We start from the raw sequence: 19,642 nt of genomic DNA on the forward strand, positions 1-19,642 counted from the left end.
TCCCACAAAGTTTAAAGTAGCCCATAAAATCAAATGTATTTTGAAATAACCTAACCACTGCAATTCATATTTAAAACATCTGTCAGCCAAGTGTATACATCACTGCACACAATTGCATACTGGTAACGCTGCATACATCTTTAGATACCAGCCATGCATGCGTCTTACCATCATCATATTCTTCATGTGGTTTCTCTTTCTCTTCATCATCTGCTTTCTCATATTGGTCTTCATTCTCCAACTCCACCATCAGGTCCAGACTGTGCTCGGATATGCGGCTACTCAACAAGTTGCCATCAAGTTGGAGTACTGGTGACATGCATGGTGTCAAACCAACTACAGAGATACAATTGTGTACCAAAACTGTGTTTTGAAACATATGTGAACTTAAACAGTGGAATTAGTATTTTACAATTGTTTCAGAGTCCACTTAACTAAATAAAGAAATCTAGCGGACAACACAAGAAATGGCAGTAGTGGCCCTCTCCAAATTGAGTACAATATAATTTTATGAGAAACTGTATTTTGGGCCAAATTTGTTATCAAATCATAAATTGGTTCCTGCCATTCTGTGGTGCACTCTTATTTTTTTTCTGTGTGGGCGCTGCTGTCTGGCGCAATAGGTGACTCCATTATTTCTGTTTCTTTTTTTGACAAATTTGTAGTTTTAAGTAGTGGTAACCACTGGTTTCTACAAGGCAGGAAACTATCATCAGTCGCGGGAGCCAATGTTGAAAAAAGTCTGTCAATTTTTATCTTAACCACTGGTTTCTATGGGACAGGTTGTAAAAGTTGCAGGAAAAATGTTCAAAAGTCGCCCAATTGGGCTACCAAATCGCAGGTTTGGCAATCCTGGGTTTGACACCTACCTATAGGGGTATTATTTGGCGTAGCTGTGGCTTGTGGGGAGTTCACCGCGGCAACCTCAGCCTCTACCTCAGCTTCACTGGTATCGCTGATCTTTAACATCTCAAATGACAGCACATCTTGAGCTGTGAGTACATCTGATGAAGAGACTACCTTAACCGTAGTGGAAGAGTCCACATTACTGGTCTGTAATTGGTAGACAGCATCAGAGGCAGTGCTCACTGATGGCTCAAAGGGGGTGGAATCAACTAGCTCCTGTAGAAAATTGATAAGAATAAAAATATATTGAATCATGGTATTTTGAATGTTCAGATCTTCTTATAATAGATGTCACAGTATATTGAGATCTTGAAACTTCTGTAAAGAGCCACATACTTCATTATGTTCTTCTCCAAAATTCAAAATTAGTTTTGAACACAATATATAATGAAAAGATACTGAAAAATACACTACACAAAGATAGGCATATACTGTCCCAGATCAATTTTCATGTTGTTCTTTGAAAACATAACAAATACACACTATTGACATAATAATTTTTCAGCAATTTTTTTGTTTACATTATTTTTTCTCTGATTTTGTACATGAATGCAAAATTATAAATAATAGTCCAGGATAACTGTGGATGTGTCTAAAGTTTGTTCAGCTTTTAGTTTTTTAGGTGGAAATTATTTGGCTTTTTGTTACTGTGCGCCAATAAAGTCCCAACTCACGCTCACAGAATTCACATAAGCGCAAGCGCAGGTCACGCATTATGCAACGCACAACTAGCGCAAGCATAGCGCAAGCATTGCGCCGAACCGTGTGCATGCCATTCTATATCAATACACGGTGTTACGAGTCTTGTTTTTTTCACCTTATAATAAACCGAACAAACTTCAGAGCTAACCAATATAGTGGACTTATCATCAAATGCAATGTTGTTTCTCATCTATTATATCAATTGGCAATACGGACCATCCCTGGTTCCATGTGCATCTGCGTTTGGAGGTGCGTTTTCATACGAACGTCCTCGAACATGGCAAATGCGTACGCACCCCTTCTCATGCACAAACACTCCACACACACCCCCCCCCCACCCGTCTACTTACCATAGCTGGTATTATAATCTGTGGTTGCCTCATCTCTGTTGACTCTATTTTAGGTTCCAGAATCTCGGCTGGATCTACGATAATATTACACCACACACGATGACCAAACTGTTGCCCACTCTGCGCCAGACGCCAATGGCTCTGATACTGGCCAGGATTGGTCGGGGCAGTATACTCTACACACACAGATCCTTCTTCCCCTGGGTTCAATGCGGGTACATTGATAGGGTCTTGGCACATGGTGGGTATATTGCCCCACAAGAACTTCAGCTGTAAAGAAAAAAAAAAAATTCCAATATGCTGAACATCCCATTGACATTGAACTTTTCCTGCAGAGTCCACGGAAGAAACTTTTTCAGTGATACCTAATATAGTGTAGTACCCTATGTTTTTTGTGGGAGGTAATGGAACATTTTGAGATTTTGGCCTTAAATGATAGATAAGGGTTCCAGGAACTCAAATCAAATTGTTACCATTTTTTTCCTCCCAGCCCTTGGTGGCCATCTTGAATTTCAAAATGGCCGCCACTTTTTACATATTTTGGATTATAACTTTGCTTCTGAGCTCCACATCAAGCTGAAAATGGTGGCAATACCCATGTTTATGATGTCAAGGATTACAATGAAGGCATATACAGGGTTATACGTCATTTCGTTTGGCGGCCATCTTGGATTTCAAAATGGCTGCCATCATGAACACATTTTTGGCTATATCTGAAGTTGTGCGCCAATATCCATGGTGGCAATATCCATGTTTATGATGCAAAAGATTTGCAAACAAAGCATATATACACAAAGGTACAGGGCATTTCATTTGACAGCTCTCTTAGATTTCAAAATGGCATACAAACAACATATTTCGACCACAATATTTATCTTAAATTCAGAGTTACTTAAACCGGTAGCAATAGTAATAGTAATACACATGTTTATACTGCCAAGGATTACAAAAAAAGTTCCAAGAAAGTTACATTATCTGATGGCCACCTTAGATTTCAAAATGGCCGCCATTATTATCATATTTTGACTTGCACTTCTTAACATTTTGTAAGGTACTGCATAATTGCAGGTTCTACATAATTGTTTCCAATTTTGATTGCATGAATTTTAGGTAAACCATTAAGAACTGAAACTTACTAGCTTGACTGTAATACACCATTATAATATTATTACTCTCTCAATCTCCTCGCTTGTTTCTGGCTCAGTCAGTATGTTGTAACAGTCCTCACTAGAATTGCACTAATACACAGTTCAGTACATTAAGTTATTACTTTTGCAGGTACAGCGCATTGTGGAGTACATAGTCTTTGCACAGTTACATCTAATAGGTTCTAAGTTCTGCAACTGTTTCCGGTGCACACTCCACAGACGTTAACACCGGCATTAATTTTAGATCCATCTTTGCACCATCCATGTGTACAAGGATCATAAATAACTGGGTGCAAAACGTCATCCTGTGTCCATATGCTGGCTTGAAGATGCGCACGGTAGATATGCTGTAAAATAGCACCGGGCGTTGGAGGAAGCTTGTCAATACCCCCGCGAGGGTTTAAGTTTTTGGAACCTTTTCCACCACAGGGAAGCAGCAATAGTAGCTGCTACATCTTTGGTACTGAGCAGCATGCACATGAATCCCTCACATGAATTCCTCCTGTGTACCATGGCCAGTACTGCACTTCAGGTCTGATGTGTTTGTTAATACATCTCTTCTGGTGACAGTTACTGCAGGCTTTGTGTAGCTGGAAATGGCCTTATCAGCCAGGAAGAGCGTTAGGCTATTTTTAGACTTTCGTCCAGCTCCGCAGATCAGCACCACATCCTTTCCCAGGCAAAGACACAACAGCAGGAAAGAGAAATTCATGCACTAAAAGGCATTGGGCCAAGACACATTTTTAGGAAAATCTGTATAACGTCATGACTAACCAGGTTGTCGAAGATCATACACAACAGTCGATTTTAGGTTTTGAAAGCAGAGGTGAGAGAGCAAAATTTGACTTTGTTAATGCTCGAATCAATGGAGATAAAAGCCTCTGGAAACAAATGACATGTTAAGTACCAAATTGGGATAAACTCGGCAAAACGGTCAAACTGAAAGCCAGTGGTGAAGTCTTGCACCTCAAATCAGCAAGTACAATGTTGTCAAGGGTACAGGTTGTAGCAAAATCACAGAGACAGACGGAACTTGAAGAGGTGATATCTCAGTATGATCTCATTGCCATAAACTCTACTTTGATGAACACTACTGGACACGTTCTTCCAATGAAAAACAAGAGTCAGCTCTTTCAGAGGAGGAGCAAACTGATGAATCTGCAGCTTCAGCAAATGAAGAACAATGATGACAATTCATTTGAAATAGTCCTTGAGAAAGTCAACTGGAACAGAGATCAGCAGTAACTACAAGAACGTGGTAATCCATTCTCAGTCTCTTTAACAAACATTTGATAATAGATGCAAGGGCAGTTGTCCTTTGATAGCTTTTGATGATATTGCAAAAGCATTCGTTACCAATATTAAATCACTCCTCAAGAATTATACAGCAGGTTGTGTCATCTTTGATACCTACAACATGAAGTTGACCCTCAAAGATGACATAAATTATGAGACAGAGGGTGAAGACCTCCTTATATCAGACAGCACTCCTGTTAAAGACATAGAGAAGGTGATGTCCAATCCAAGGAAGTCCAAGGATAGCCTGACTCTCTTCCTGGCTGATAAGGTCATTTCCAACAACAGAAAACCTGTAGTTACTGTAAACCAGACCTGAAGTACAGTATTGGCCATAGCACGCAGGAGGAGGCAGACATCTTGATGATCCTCCATGGTCTTGAACTTGCGAGGTCTGGTATTATCATGATTATTAAAGGTCGGTTTCTTCACCCAAGATACAGACTGGTAGGTTCTTCTATTGAGAAGATTCCCTGAAGTAGGGCTTGACGCTCATAGAATCACAGGAACATCAGAGGGCCATATAGCTTTGAAACCTTTTTATAATGAACTTGATGCGTGAAGAGCTATGGCCCTATACCTGGTTTCCATGCACTGGCTGGCCGTGATACCACCGGACGAATAAGTGGAATGGCGAAGAAATCTGCCTTCTCAAAAAGCACCAGACAATGTTGTAAATATCCAAGATCTTGGCAAAGGAAACGTATCATCACCTGAAGTTATGTGGCTGCGAGGGATTCATGTGCATGCTGCTCAGTACCAAATATGTAGCAGCCACTAATGATACTTCCCTCATGTGGAAAAGGTTCAAAAGCTTAAACCTACGCAGGGTATTGACACGCTTCCTCCAAACGCTTGGTACTATTTTTACAGCATATTCACTGTGCTCATCTTCAAGCCAGCATATGGGCACAGGATGATGTTTTGCACCCAGTTATTACATGTACACTTGGATGGTGCAAAGATGGCCCTGGAAAGATGGATCTAAATTAGGCTGTGGAGTATGTACACCGGAATCCGGAATCAGTCGCAGAACTTATTAGATGTAACTGTGTAAGAACTATGTGTTCTACAATACGCTGTACCTGCAAGAGTAATAACTTAGAATGTACTGAACTGTGTAAGTACAATGATAGGAAGGACTCTTGTAGCACACTGGCTGAGCCAGAAACAAGCATTAAGATGGAGAGAGTAACTATAATGGTGTGTTACAGTCAAGCTAGTAAGTTTCAGCTCTTAATGGTTTACTTAAAATTCATGTCTCAGTCTAGAAACAATTATGCAGAGCCTGCAATTATGCAATACCTTACAAATGTCAAGAAGTATAACCCCAAATATGTTAATAATGGTGGTCATTTTGAAATCTAAGGTGGCCATCAAATATGTAACTTTCTTGGAATTCTTTTTGTTATCCTTAGCATTATAAACATGTGTATTACTATTGCTACCGCTTTAAGTAACTCTAAATTTAAGATAAACATTGTAGTCCGAAACATGTTGACAGTGGCGGCCATTTTGAAATCTGAGAGAGCTACCAAACAAAATGCCCTGCACCTTTGTACATGTATATGCTTTATTTGCAATCGTTTGCATCATAAACATGGATATTGCCACCATTTTAAGCTTGTTGTGTGGCTCACAACTTCAGATAGAGCCAAAAACATGTTCATGATGGCAGCCATTTTGAAATCCAAGATGGCCGCCAAACGAAATGACGTATAACCCTGTATATGCCTTCATTGTAATCCTTGACACCATAAACATGGGTATTGCCACCATTTTCAGCTTGATGTGGAGCTCAGAAGCCGAGTTATTGTCCAAAATATGTAGGAAATGGCGGCCATTTTGAAATTCAAGATGGCTGCCAAAGAGCTGGGAGAAAAAAATGGTAACAATTTGATTTGAGTTCCTGGAACCCTTACCTATCATTTAAGACCAAAATCTCAAAATGTTCCATTACCTCCCACAAATAACAAGCCATAACCATAAGTAACCCCACTAATAATTGATTTCATGAAAAATAGTTCACTTTACATAATTTTATAAACCAACCACCTAAGGAACCCTCTATATCAGGGGTCCGCAAATAGCGGCGCGCGCGCCACATGTGGCGCGCCGTGGCTTCCCGAGTGGCGCGCGGCGCCGTTTAGACTTTAAAAAAATAAATAAACAATGCGATTCCCATGTTATCCTTGTAAAGACAGGCTAAAATAGTACAAAATGTTGCACCAAATGGCGTCATTTGCACCTCAAATTTCAAACAATCGATAGCTACCGGTATTGAGTGGCGCTTTTCAGTTTTCTTTTATTTCATGTGGCGCTGCAACAAATCTATTTGAGGAAGCCTGCTCTATATTGTTGTACATGTTTCACAATCAAGTTTAACACCTCATTGACATAACCAAAATGTTGGAAAGGCTATTCCATTTAAAATCCACACTACTCCTGTGGAAGATTTTGGAAATATCTTCCATAGAGGGAGCATGTTTTTCAAATGTAATTGGTCAGAGTTAGTCATTTTGAAACCCATACTCCCCCTGTATTATAGCTTTACCTATATCTTCCACAACTGGAGTAAGTATTTCAAATGGAAGTTACCCAATTGTCCATTCTATTCAAAACTTATACTCCCTCTGTGGAAGACTTCAGCTAAATCTTCCACAGGGGTAGTGTGGATTTTAAATGGAATAGCTCAATAGCATTAGCAGCTCATCAGCTCATCACACCCACTCAGCCCTCGACCTATTGACCCTTTGCATGGATCCGCCATGTTGCTATCAAAACAAGGCTCTCACCTTGGTCTGGGGCGGACATTTTAAAAATGAATTTAGAAGAGCAGCTTCGACACCACCTGCATTACATTCCAGATGTTAAATCTACATCATATGCAAAATTTGACGAAAATTGAACGAGGCCGTTTTATTTTAGGGCCATTTGCCTATAACTGGTCTTTACATGTAGACCTATGGAGAGAGTGCCCGTTGAGGGCGCTATAACCTCCATTTTAGGAACAAAAATGTGATTTAAAAAAACTGCCCGTGCAAATTTTCTAAAATTTTCAGAGTATGTAGTATGAACATGTAGAAATATAATCAAGTAGTTGCCCTACCTGCTCTTCTCCAAATAAATAAGTCCTATACCTCAATGATAATGAAACCTCCCTGCAAACAAATGCGCAAGAGGTGCATTTTTTACTTCACACTTTTGCAGGCTTCTGCAAAGCATGTGCAGTAATTAAAGTATGTTTTTGAGAGGCGTACATCCACGCAACATGCACTTTGGGGTAAAACATCAATTTGAAATGACATGCAAACGGTCATTAAACAACTCTGACAACACTTCAAGAGAAGTTGTGTCATGAGGCCTCAGCATACCTTAGTGTTTGTGTCCCATTGTCGTGTACCATTATTACTCATCACCCAGGTCTTGGTAAACTTAGTTCCTGGTTGCATGTGTGTCTCATCAGGCAAGTTGCCATCCCGCAAGAATATGGCATCCATTTTGCTGTAAAAAAAAATTCAAATCAAATTAATGAACAATGCATGTATGACTAGCACCGTACCAACAAAACAGCCCCTTCAACATCAAGCTCCAACAGGAATCAACTGATGAAGGGCAGGATTGGTCAATGATCATTCAATATCAGAAAGTATGTAACATCAAATTCCTTGATTTGTGTACTGTAAAAGTGGACATTTTCACGAGACTAATTTTTTGCACTTTGCCAATTTTGACCCGTTTCCCTTGTTTTTAAACTTTGCGATTCTAAGTTTCCTTACATTGACTTATACACAAAAGGAAAATATTCACACGTTATTTTCGCAGTAGCAGCTAGGAACGTGAAAAGCGCAAAAATATGTGTTGCGTTGAAATTTCCAGGCAGGCAGGGTTGTAGCCACGCCGGGGCCGACCGGCACTAAAAAAAAATAATAATAATTTTTTTTTTTTTTTTTGATTTATTCATCATAAAAAGAGTAAAAAACAAAAAAAAATTGGGGTATACCCCTTATCCTATTCCCCGATCCCTCATGTTCACTAAAAAGATTGTGCCCCAAGCCAGCACTCTAATTTGATAGTAAAATTAGTAAAAACAGAACCCAGTACGTAGAACTTATATGATTTACAAGATTTCACAGGTTTGAACAATGTAAACATAATAAGTACCCAAGTTTTTGTAATTTATACAGCCACGATGAGAAATTGTGGGAGATTTTCATCAACGGTGTACATACTGATTGAAGTACAGGAGAGAGTAGCTTAATTCAGGAACATTCCCGCAGAATCCTAGCAACCTGACCTTCATTTTTTAACACAATTACATATCAGCAAACTTACGAGAGGATCTGGGCCTGATCTTTCTCCTCTTCTTCTTTATCCTTTGGTGGTTGTGGTATAACATGAGCTGCTTGCAATATTTCCTCCACTTGCCTCTCAGCCATTTTCTCAATCTTTTCACGTTTGGTCGGGGAGATGACAGCCAGAGCTTCCAGTTTTTTCAGTTTGCGCTTCAGGTCGGATTTGGCCATTTTGCGTGCCATTTTCTCCTCCAAGCGTTTGGTTCTGCACACATAATAAAACAAAAATTAGACATATCACATGTAACATCCTTTTCTGCTTCTCCAGATTATGCAAATTAGTGCAAAACAAGCATGATTTACATAACCTACACTCCTGGTAGCAAGCCCGTAACAAGAATTGTTTGAGGTGCAGAATTCCCCAAATGTTGACCTGTTTCCAAAATAAATGTGCTAACATGTAAAAAACATTATCCCTGCTTAAAATGAACTTTTTCAGACTATTTTGTACGGTTCAACGTGAAAAGGTGGTCACTTAATTAATTATTCATTTTTTCCATATTTTCCCCAAGAAAAGAGTATCTTTTTGTCTATTAGGGCCTTCAGGGGGATGGGGGATACATCGCAACACACACACCTTGGCTAAGGGCCTTTCTGAGGGGGGTCCACCTGCTTACAAAATGTTGCCAGTGCTCTTTTTAAAATTCACCTCAAGCTCCTTAGGAGAGGAATACACAGCTCTCCTTATTTTCGGCTTGTATGAGTATTGCACAATCTCCTTCTGACAAGCTCTCCTTATTATGAATCAGGAGAGCACACCTGTAATTTTCATAACTTGTTGCTTCATAACGTGGTACATGTAGAGTTAAGTATAAACCATGAGAGAATCCCGTCCTTCTGAGGGGCCATGGAGATGAGGAGTTTTCTAGGGTTATCCAGGGTTGACAAACCAACAAATTCAAATCAAATCAATAGATTTGTAACAAAACAATCTCTTCCACACACAATACAACCACCTACCTGGAGCTTTGAGGGATGGCCATATCATCAGAATATAATGGATGTGTAAGAAGTGGTTCCATCTTGCCAGTCCTGTTTATGCACCCACAGCGGTGGCTGGACGTTTGAGCTTGAGGAATACATGACCTGTGTCATGGACTCCTTCAATGGACTCACATTGCTCACATAAGTCATAGTCTGGGCAGTGGCTGAAATGAGAGATGAAAGAATGTGTGTATTCATTGCATATTCTTTACTTACAATGATACAATGGGCTATTCCATTTAAAATCCACACTACCCCTGTGAAAGATTTTGGAAATATCTTCCACAGAGGGAGTATGAATTTCAAAAGGAATGAACACATTAAGCAGCTCCATTTGAATCTCAATCTCATACACCCTCTGAGAAAGATTCAACCTGAATCTTCCACTGATGGAAGGTAAGTTTCAAATATAGCTGCCAATGTATTAATTCCATTTGAAATTCATACTCCCCCTGTGGAAGATATTTTCACAATCTTCCACAGGGGTAGTGTGGATTTTAAATGGAATAGCCCAATCCCAGATGGTTGTGATATTGCCAACGTCAACGTACAGTTCTTTATCTGATTTTCAAAACTGATACAAACAAGTACAAAATGTAGCTACAGCGATAGTTTCAAAGTCATGAACACAGTGTGCCATTTTAGGTGTGCTTTTTTGTGTGTTCAGTACCTGTCTGGTAGCCTCCCTGTGGGAGTGTTGTCATGGTTGAGTGGTGGGAACGTGGGCATTTGTAACGGTGTGTTCATTCATATGAAATTCTCACTGAAGTTGTCTAAATGTTATCTATTGTGCTGTCTTTGTATGCCAATAATATGACTGTTTAAAATAGTTCAAACTTCTTTTAGCTTCAAGTAGCTCTTCAGTATGGCATTGGACAAAGTAATTCTGCATGTATAAAAAGGAGAGTGCTGTTCCTTTACAAGACTACATCCCCAAATGATGGTATATGCTTCAATATACAAAATTAGTGTCCGAGGTCAAATGTGATCAGCAAATTCTTGCAAAGCACAATGATCATAACTATGCAACTGCTTTGTAAATCTGAGATGGAATTCATATAATAGAACTCATACAATTGTGATGCAGTGGTTCAATTTTTTCCAAGTTAATTTGTTATAACAAATACTTACCCACACTTATACCTAACACCAACTACCGTCCCTGTTACAGTTATCGCAGATGATTCCAAGATGGCAGTAAATAGCTGAGTGGAAAATGAAAGTGAAGATACAATTAATTTCCTCTTCTCTCTTATTTCATTGGTGATCATGCATCAGACTTCAAGTGCCAAGAAAACAATTTTACGTGTACAATTTTCGGTTCTCAAATCTGAGTGGCGAGTTCTGTTAATTTTTCCACATGTATGTTTATTGCATCGCAAAATAGCGAAAAAGTCAGTGGGTGTACTATTTGAAATCTCCAGAAATTTGACAAGATCCAAATTCATTATTTGATGAACTGCAGGGAAGTCAGAAATGACACGGAAAGCAGGCAAAATTACATTGTTTTTATGGGAGACTAAATTACAGTTGCACCTCCATTGAATTAGCCTGTGTCAACTTTTCAATTCCAATCTGGTTAACAGTCACGTGTGTATGTTTTACGATCAGTCACAAATTGTCACTAAGGCAAAAAAAATAGATTTGTCTCATGTCCCATTGGAGCTTGAAATCTAATGTGGTATGCAGTTTTTTATTTCATTTTTTATAAATTGAACAATGCCAATTTTGGCGATCAGAAACAAAATTGAAATTGAACATTGATTTTACAGCCGATTTTTCAACCAAATTTGGTTAAATTGTTTAAAAAAAATAAAATAAAATTCAACTTCTGCCATTTTGCTTGAGCAAACACGCAGCATAAATCAAATGCACGTGGGGAACATGCGCCAAATCTATTTTAATTTTTGCCTAATGAGAGCTTAATAATTGCCATGTGTAAATGCAATAAAGTCATAAGTGCTTTGTTAAAGGCCCTTTCAGTGATCTCAGTGAAAGTGCAAAAAAAAATTAAATTGTTTATAAATTGCCTAAAAGTGAAGACCAAGTCATTAAAATTGTCATTAGGTATTTTGATATGAAAAAATTTGGCGAAAAAAAAGAGGAAAACAGCAGTATTGACAAAGTTGAGGCTCCATTCAAATACATGTAGCTAATTTATATACTGTCAGATTCATGTAAATCTGTAATCTGTGCCTTATTTTTGTCTTAAACAGTTTTTAGCTGAACCACTCGCAGGCTCACATCTATGATAATGACCAAGGTACCAAAATCTGAATTTTGATTATTTTTACGATCATCCAGATGAGCAAATCACTGAATGGGCCTTTAATTCACTTACAACCTTATTGCATTGGGTTATCCATTTGAAACCACACTCCCCTTGTGGAAAACATATCCAGAGTCTTCCACAGAGGGAGTACAGGTTTCAAATTGAATAGACGATTGGATAACTTCCATTTGAAATACTCAATCCAGTTGCGGAGGATATAAGTAAATTCACATACCAGGGGAGTATACATTTCTACATTTATAAGCTGAGCCAATTCTATTTGAAAAACATACTCCCTCTGTAGAAGACTTATCTTAAATCTTCCACAGGGGTATGCCAGATTTCAAATAGAACAGCCAAATACTTATTATTGGGGAGTATGCATTTCAAAATAAGTAACCCTAGCCAATTCCATTTGAAAAACATACTCCCTCTGTTACAGACATCTGATTATGTACCTGTTTCTGGAGCTGCAGACTGTTTCTCTGTTGCTTGGTCTTCTTTCTCAGCACAGCATGATGACTGCACGCGGCTACGTTTACGAATGGTCTCCACAACGGCTAGATCCAATCCTTGCAACACTCCACTGATGATCTCATCAACCAACTATGACATGAAAATATAATATTGCACCAATTTCATTATTTAATTTAAAAAGCATTAATTTGTGGGAAAATGAACAATCAAACTAAAATTGAACTCTTGGCACTTAGGAAGAAATACTCCACGACACCCAAGGTAATGTGGGGATTAACAATTAAAACTCAAGATTTCCCTTGACAAATACCCTTAAAAGTTGTTCCACTGGGGAATAAACAGGATTTCATGCTCACAGGCTTGTACCCCAGAGCTGACACGTACCCTATAACCCCCAACTGCACCAAGCTTTCTCTCTTACTGTGTGCTACGCTTGAATATATTCATAGTTCTCAAAATTAGCTAATTAAACTTCTGCAATTTTCTTTTCTTAGCAAATCAGTATATTGAAGATCTGTGAAAAGGGGGCAATATTTCCACTGAAAGTTACCAACTGTGTGTCATACACCACTCATAGCCAACCCATTGTATACTGCTAGACATCCATGTATTAAAGTGTAAAATATTCATAGCATAGTGAAGCATTTTATGTCAAATTTAGCGAGTCTGAATATTTATGAACTCATCTCTCTGCAGTCTGCACCACAAGCTGTGTGCTTTGACAAAGCAGTCAATTGACTCACCACCTGGTCATGTCCTTAGAGGTGTTGCTTAACTAGACTGTATGAGTAGAGCTACTACACTATTCTAGTCTATTCTATTCAAATAACATACATGTATCATGGTACATGTACATCCTATTATATAAAGAACAATGTTGTATCATGCAGTGTACTGTACACCCTACTTTAAACATTGAATCATACATGCATGTATCATACATTGTACATATTGTATACAATGAGCTCATTTGTGCCACTGACTAACAACTCACTGAGCCCCGGTTATTGTACGCAGGGACTGTCTTTTGGAATTTGCAGGAGAGCATTAAATAGCTCTGCTGGAGTCTTCAAGAAGAGCTGTTTAACACATTAACAATAGAATGTAAGGAGAGAATGGCCAACTAATTGAGCTAAAAATCACTCTCCTATATCAGATTTAAGGAGAGCAGTAGAGTGATCTCATTCTGCTCAAAAGGCAGTCCCTGTTGTACGTTGTAGGATGAACAATAAATGCAGATAATTATAGCCATACATGTACAGAAAAAAGCACAACTTGTTCTTTTCTGTCAAGCAAAACTCAAGACTTCCTGTGTTTTAAGAATAACCCCATTGTATGAAAATTTACTAAATTCCCTCTTGCTATGATGATTTAATTCCAGACAACAGACCACTATAAATGAAAACAAATTTGTACTGAAATATACAAATGTAAGTGAAGCACTTTCAAAAAGGTTGCTCATAAATAAATCTAAACTTTGCTTGTCCTCAAACAGAAATATTTTTTCAATCCAAAAATATTAGTGCTGTATTTTTCTGGAACAAGGAGTAGTACTACCCTGGGATACTGCACCAGACAACATCACAGACCAATTAACAACAACATAACGTTACAGCTACTGTGATACTGCTCAATATATATTTCTACTGCTTATTTCATTCACCTTACAGGCAGAGCAAAACTCACTCTCCCCCATCCAGTGAAAATGGGTGGTAATTTAAAGCTATTAACCACTGTGCACTGCCATGCATTGCATAATGTATACTACATCCATGCAAATCATATGGTGATACAAATATTTTCTAAAATTCTGAAAATCAAAATCTGGTAATTTAAATCAGTTGTTTTTGCGCACTATCTGTGTAACATTTGGCAAGTCATAAGTCTTACACAACCATATCAACATGGACTTTTATGCAAAAACTTGATGACTTGTGAAATAAATCATAGATATCCTTTTTGTGAATTGTGTATTTTCACTTCAATTTAGTGTCTGACCGATCAGGTCCTTATCTGAATCGGCCGATTGACCGATCAATTCCCTCTTTGATCTGCCGATTCGATCACCGATCACCGATTACCAATTCCCCAATTGTAAACAATGGCTGCCATCGCCGTGAGTAAATTTCATCCGTATGTTGAAAGGGTACTTGTACATGTACGATAAGCAAAGTATTACCATAATTATGTATGCTGAGCACAAAAAACACACTCCCGTATTCATTTAAAATACTTAATTTGACCATGATTATTATCAGTTCAATTGACCTTTTCCCCTGATGTCCGAGTCCGTCGAATCATTTGATCGCCCCATTTTAATATTGTGTTTACGTTCAAGTCAGTGTGAGTTTTGCACAATGCAGATCACTACCGATAAGCTAATAATCGGCCCGATACGGAAGCTACCGATCTGATCGGTCAGTCTCTACTTCAATTATTCTTATTTTTCCTTGAAATGCATACCCTCTGGGTCTGTGCATGGAGAAGACAAAAAATTTGCTATCCCAATTCCAGTTGAACTATATGATTTAACCAGGCGGAATGTATTATGCATTTTCTGCTCAAATCCAGCTGAAACCTGTTTAAAAATCCCCAAGTTGGATTTTATATAATTTGGCCCCAATTTGAGGAATTTTGTATGGAATTCCAAAATCTACCACATCTTTTCTACTGTTTCATGATGAAAATTGTTGGATCTGGAAATGGGAAAATGGTGGAATTTGGTTTGAATTCCAAAATCTTCACCAAAGGGGATGTGAGTTTTCAAATGGAATAAATATCCCCATATTTGGATGTTAGATAAGGGAATCATTTGGAATTGTGAAAACTTTTGGGAATGAGAGAAAAGTTAAACAACTGAAAAAATAAAAGTAATTCAATGAATACCAGATTTTCGAGCAAAATATTTTTGAGCAAATCATAAACATACTTCCACTTTAGAACCAAATGTGTCATATGTCATTATGTTTCCATGTTGTCAATGCTACCTAACTCCAAACACTTAACACAAACAATACCTCTTTATTCACACCGCTCCTCACTCTTTCCGAAGAGCTCCTGCGAGCGAGACGCTTTTGCTTATCCATCTTGCGAGTCAACTTCTCCTTGCACTTCTCCATGTCATCATCACTGCCCGTAGCTACAACTTTACCGCTCAGGGAGCGCTGCATTTTTCGGGCCTGTCCCGCCATGGCGGCCAAGTTTGCGTAGTAGTCTCCGCTTGAATCGCTGTGACGTTTTGGCTTGACTTTGCGCCGCTTGAACCCACACTCAGGGGGTGGGGGTCGTGGGGGTGGGCTGGATGGGAGTGGTCTGTCTTCTGGCATCATCTTTGGGAAGAAAAATAAGAACAGGGTTGGGTTAGGTCACACTAAAGTGGCAAGTTTTCCGTTTTCTGAAAGTCAATTCTGTGTTCATTTCTGTTCTCTAAAACGTGCAGATTCTATGGAAATCTGGCCATTAAGTTAATAAAAATTTAGGTTCTAGAAACACTAAGTAAATATCCAATATGGCGACCATCATTTAACTTATCATGGTACCAAAAATGGAATGAAAAAGGCAAAAGTATACCACTAATTGGCCCTAAAGGCAAGTAAATAAGGAATTAAAGAAAATATCAGTAACAGATGGGGCTTGCTTGGGCCTTTTGCCAATAATTTAGTTGGAAATAAGTTTAATTTTAGAATTATATCTGATATCCCAATTTTCTGTGTTTTCCTTTTTCTACTCCGATTCCGTGATCTTTTTCCCATTTTCCGCGAAAAAAAAGAAGAAAAAAGAAATTGCCACTTTAGGTTATACACCAACCCAGGATATTTTCTCTTATCCCTACAAACATAAATTGCACACATTCATGCAACATGCACAACACTTCAAAATGATCAATACATGTACCCATCTCTTTTTGAACTTTTTGTTTGTTTGGATTGTACAACCATAGATAACCCAAAAAAGTATTTTAAGGGCAGCTAATTTCCATTTGGGGTTCAATATTAACAGTCAGATAACAGAATCAGATCACTTCCCTTATCCAGGATGACAACATAATGATGCACAGCATGTCGGATTGGGACAATCAGGAGTTAACACCCTACTCTTTTTGAAACTGACTGTGAGCAACATATATTGTCAGTCAATCAGATAACCCCGTGTCCATAGGACTGATGGCTTAGCATCCCCTCCAAAAGACTGAGTATTCACATGTTCATTTACCTAATTGCCATGGGGAGAGGGAGCCCAAATTTAATCTCCAGATGTTACTATTGAATTCAGACTTTCTTTTGCAAGCAAATACTCCAGCAGGTCATCACAGCCAGGGATCTAACCCAGGGCAACTACTGCTTTTTACTCTGGCTTTGATGTTCTAAATACATTGTACCTACCTCTTCCGAAAGTTAAACCTGGAACTGCATGATGAAATGACCACACTTTGCAGACTTATATCATTTACAAAAAGGTTCAGGTCATATCATTGGGATAAATATTCCATTTGAAATCCATGCACCCCCTATGGAAGACATGACCTTCATCTTCATACAGGGGGTGTAGATTTCAAATAGAGTCACCCATTCAGGCAACCCCATTTGAAATTCACACTCCCTGAGTGGGAGATTAAGGTTACGAATGTATGTCTTCCTAGACTTGTGTATGGATTTCAATTAGTATAACCCATTATAAGTGGATCTCACGTTGCGTTTATGACGTGTTGCAACGAAAATGTACCCTATAGATGTCAGTGGCAACATGAATACACACATTTCTAATAAGATATTGATGTCCACAAAAAATGGTGCTGTTCAGTACTGTTGTTTGGTTTGCGACAGGTATATGTATGTAGCAGGCTTATAATTACTAAGGCAAAATGATACACCATAACCCACGACGAGGGGTGATTGATAAGTTCATCCCTAAGGTAGAAGGAGATGAGCTATACAGTTTTGACTGATATTCTCTCGACTTATTGAATGATTTCACAGGAAGTTTGAAGCGTTATAAATACCTCAATATCTTGTGGGTAAGATGAAGTGTCTTGCGGTTCTTGATCTTGGTTACTAGTAGCGACGATCTCTCCTTGAGGGATTAGCTTCATGCGCACCACATCTCTCTGCTCACGGGCAAGATTCTTCGCTTCTGTCAGCTCCTCTGTAAACACACAATATTAATAATTAAAATTACAAAATACTAAAAAAACACCCTAAGACTACATTTTATCATGACGCATCCCCTCTGACATGGGTTGGAGATGTTTCAGATTTACAATAATTGCAAATAATGTTACTTGATGAAAAATTGACCAGACAACTCTATACCTTCCTCGAGTCAGTAATTTAGATATTGTTTTTTATTGTATCTCAAAAAGTAATGATGATAAGTATGTAAAAGTATACATTTCCAAAATGAAAATGACCCATGGAGTTTACTCACACGCTTTTTAGAAACCCACCATTTATACAGCAAAATTTTAATCCCCCACCCTTTTACTGATTTTCAGAATTCCAAACCCCACGGTGTAGAAAGCGTGTCGGACAAACAATGATTCCTTCGAAAATGAGCATTTATTGACAAAATCACTAAATTTGATTTGATTTGACTGACTCTAAATAAAGGAAGTTATACCGACTATATAACTCATCGCATCGGTCAAATTAAAATGGTGGACTTTGTAGCAAACTGCTTTACGAGTTATGGGACGAAATAATGAGAAAGTAAGGAAAATAACTTATTTTGCATGTACACTGTATACATGTACTTAAAAAATCTGAATGCCTTGATCAATTTTGACAAGTGATGTCTGATGCATTATTAATAATAAAGCTGCTTATCACAAATTTGATTTTTCCTGCAAAGTCCACCCTTTTGATGTGCCTGAAGTCATCACTTTCAGTTACCCCAACTGCCCATACCTAACCCTAAATTAATTCTAAACTTGACCTTAAAATTCACGACAGGAAAGCTGTGCATACTAGCCCATTTCAGGTAGCCAGATTTCTGCTCATCTCGCTCCATATTGTTTTTCCTGGTATTTATGTCTGCTGCATTGAATTATAATACCAGCATGCGGCACTAGATACTCTCACTATTATCAGTCATGCATGGTGGGATATATGTTTCATAATATTTGCTGCATGAATTAAATGATAATGGCAAAATAAAACCGAAAATCAACACAAGCAGTTATAAATGCAAGGGCAGCGCAAGCAATCTTTTTTTGGGGGGTGGAGGGAAAGTGAATTTTAGGGGAGGGCCAAAATTAACAAATTTTTCAAAAAATGTTTTTTTATTGGAGGAAACTGGGGGGGGGGGAAGAGTTCTTACTGAGGGCATTTTTGAAAGGGACAACATTTTTTGTTATACGTCAATTTTAAAGAATTCCATTTTCCAAATATATCAGGTCACCTTCCTTTAAAAGTAAATTAATCCCTGCTTTGATAAAATACATCAACAATATCTTAGCAATAATGAAATACTCAAATAACAAATAATGAATAACGAAAAGTTATCTCATAATGTAAGAGTCATCCGATGCCTTATGTACAGTACATGTATTCTATAAACACAATATTATGTACATGTACATGTATGTACTTGGCAATGACAATGGTCCAACAATGCCATCTTTCTAATCTAAATATCAACACACACAGAAACTACACAGTTAGCGATACTGTTATGATACTGTGTGTTTAGAGAGCCTGCAGCTGGATGCGATCTATTATCAGACAATTAATAATTAACACACTGGATCATGGAGGATGCATGCCTGCCTATAGACATTTAAGAGCCAATCGACCATGTCTATGTATACATGTAGGAATACATTCAAGCCTCCACAACACATACTTTAAGTTAAAATATATATCTTCTTCTTAAATTACATTGATGAATTCTTTTTCTTGAAATAAAAGTTTAGTTAATAGCGTACATCTCAGAAGGTGTGACCCTGACACCCCGCCTGACACCCCTTGAAATCAGTAAATCATGAATGATCCGTCTACATGGGCACAACCGTACAACCATAAGAATCACACATCGCACAATACAATACCATGATAACAACATGCATTGACAGATATTAGACATGGAAAAATCTCCGAACATTCCTACCTGTGCGGGGACTTGAACCCCAAGCCTCGCCAACCCTCCCCTTAATCA

General features: G+C 38.3%; 1 protein-coding gene across 1 annotated transcript in view; it reads right to left on the minus strand.

Moving 5' to 3' along the window:
• The window catches only part of LOC140167679 (next to BRCA1 gene 1 protein-like), a 35,918-nt gene that overhangs the window by 6,938 nt on the left and 9,338 nt on the right, over window positions 1-19,642 (minus strand). The window contains 12 exon segments of the mRNA XM_072190978.1: window positions 169-336; window positions 870-1,122; window positions 1,959-2,228; window positions 7,777-7,906; window positions 8,738-8,962; window positions 9,718-9,797; window positions 9,800-9,905; window positions 10,873-10,904; window positions 10,906-10,946; window positions 12,472-12,619; window positions 15,508-15,819; window positions 17,490-17,632. Coding sequence (XP_072047079.1) covers window positions 169-336; window positions 870-1,122; window positions 1,959-2,228; window positions 7,777-7,906; window positions 8,738-8,962; window positions 9,718-9,797; window positions 9,800-9,905; window positions 10,873-10,904; window positions 10,906-10,946; window positions 12,472-12,619; window positions 15,508-15,819; window positions 17,490-17,632 — 1,908 coding nt within the window.

Source organism: Amphiura filiformis, chromosome 13 (assembly GCF_039555335.1).
Source record: "Amphiura filiformis chromosome 13, Afil_fr2py, whole genome shotgun sequence".
Taxonomy (NCBI): domain Eukaryota; kingdom Metazoa; phylum Echinodermata; class Ophiuroidea; order Amphilepidida; family Amphiuridae; genus Amphiura; species Amphiura filiformis.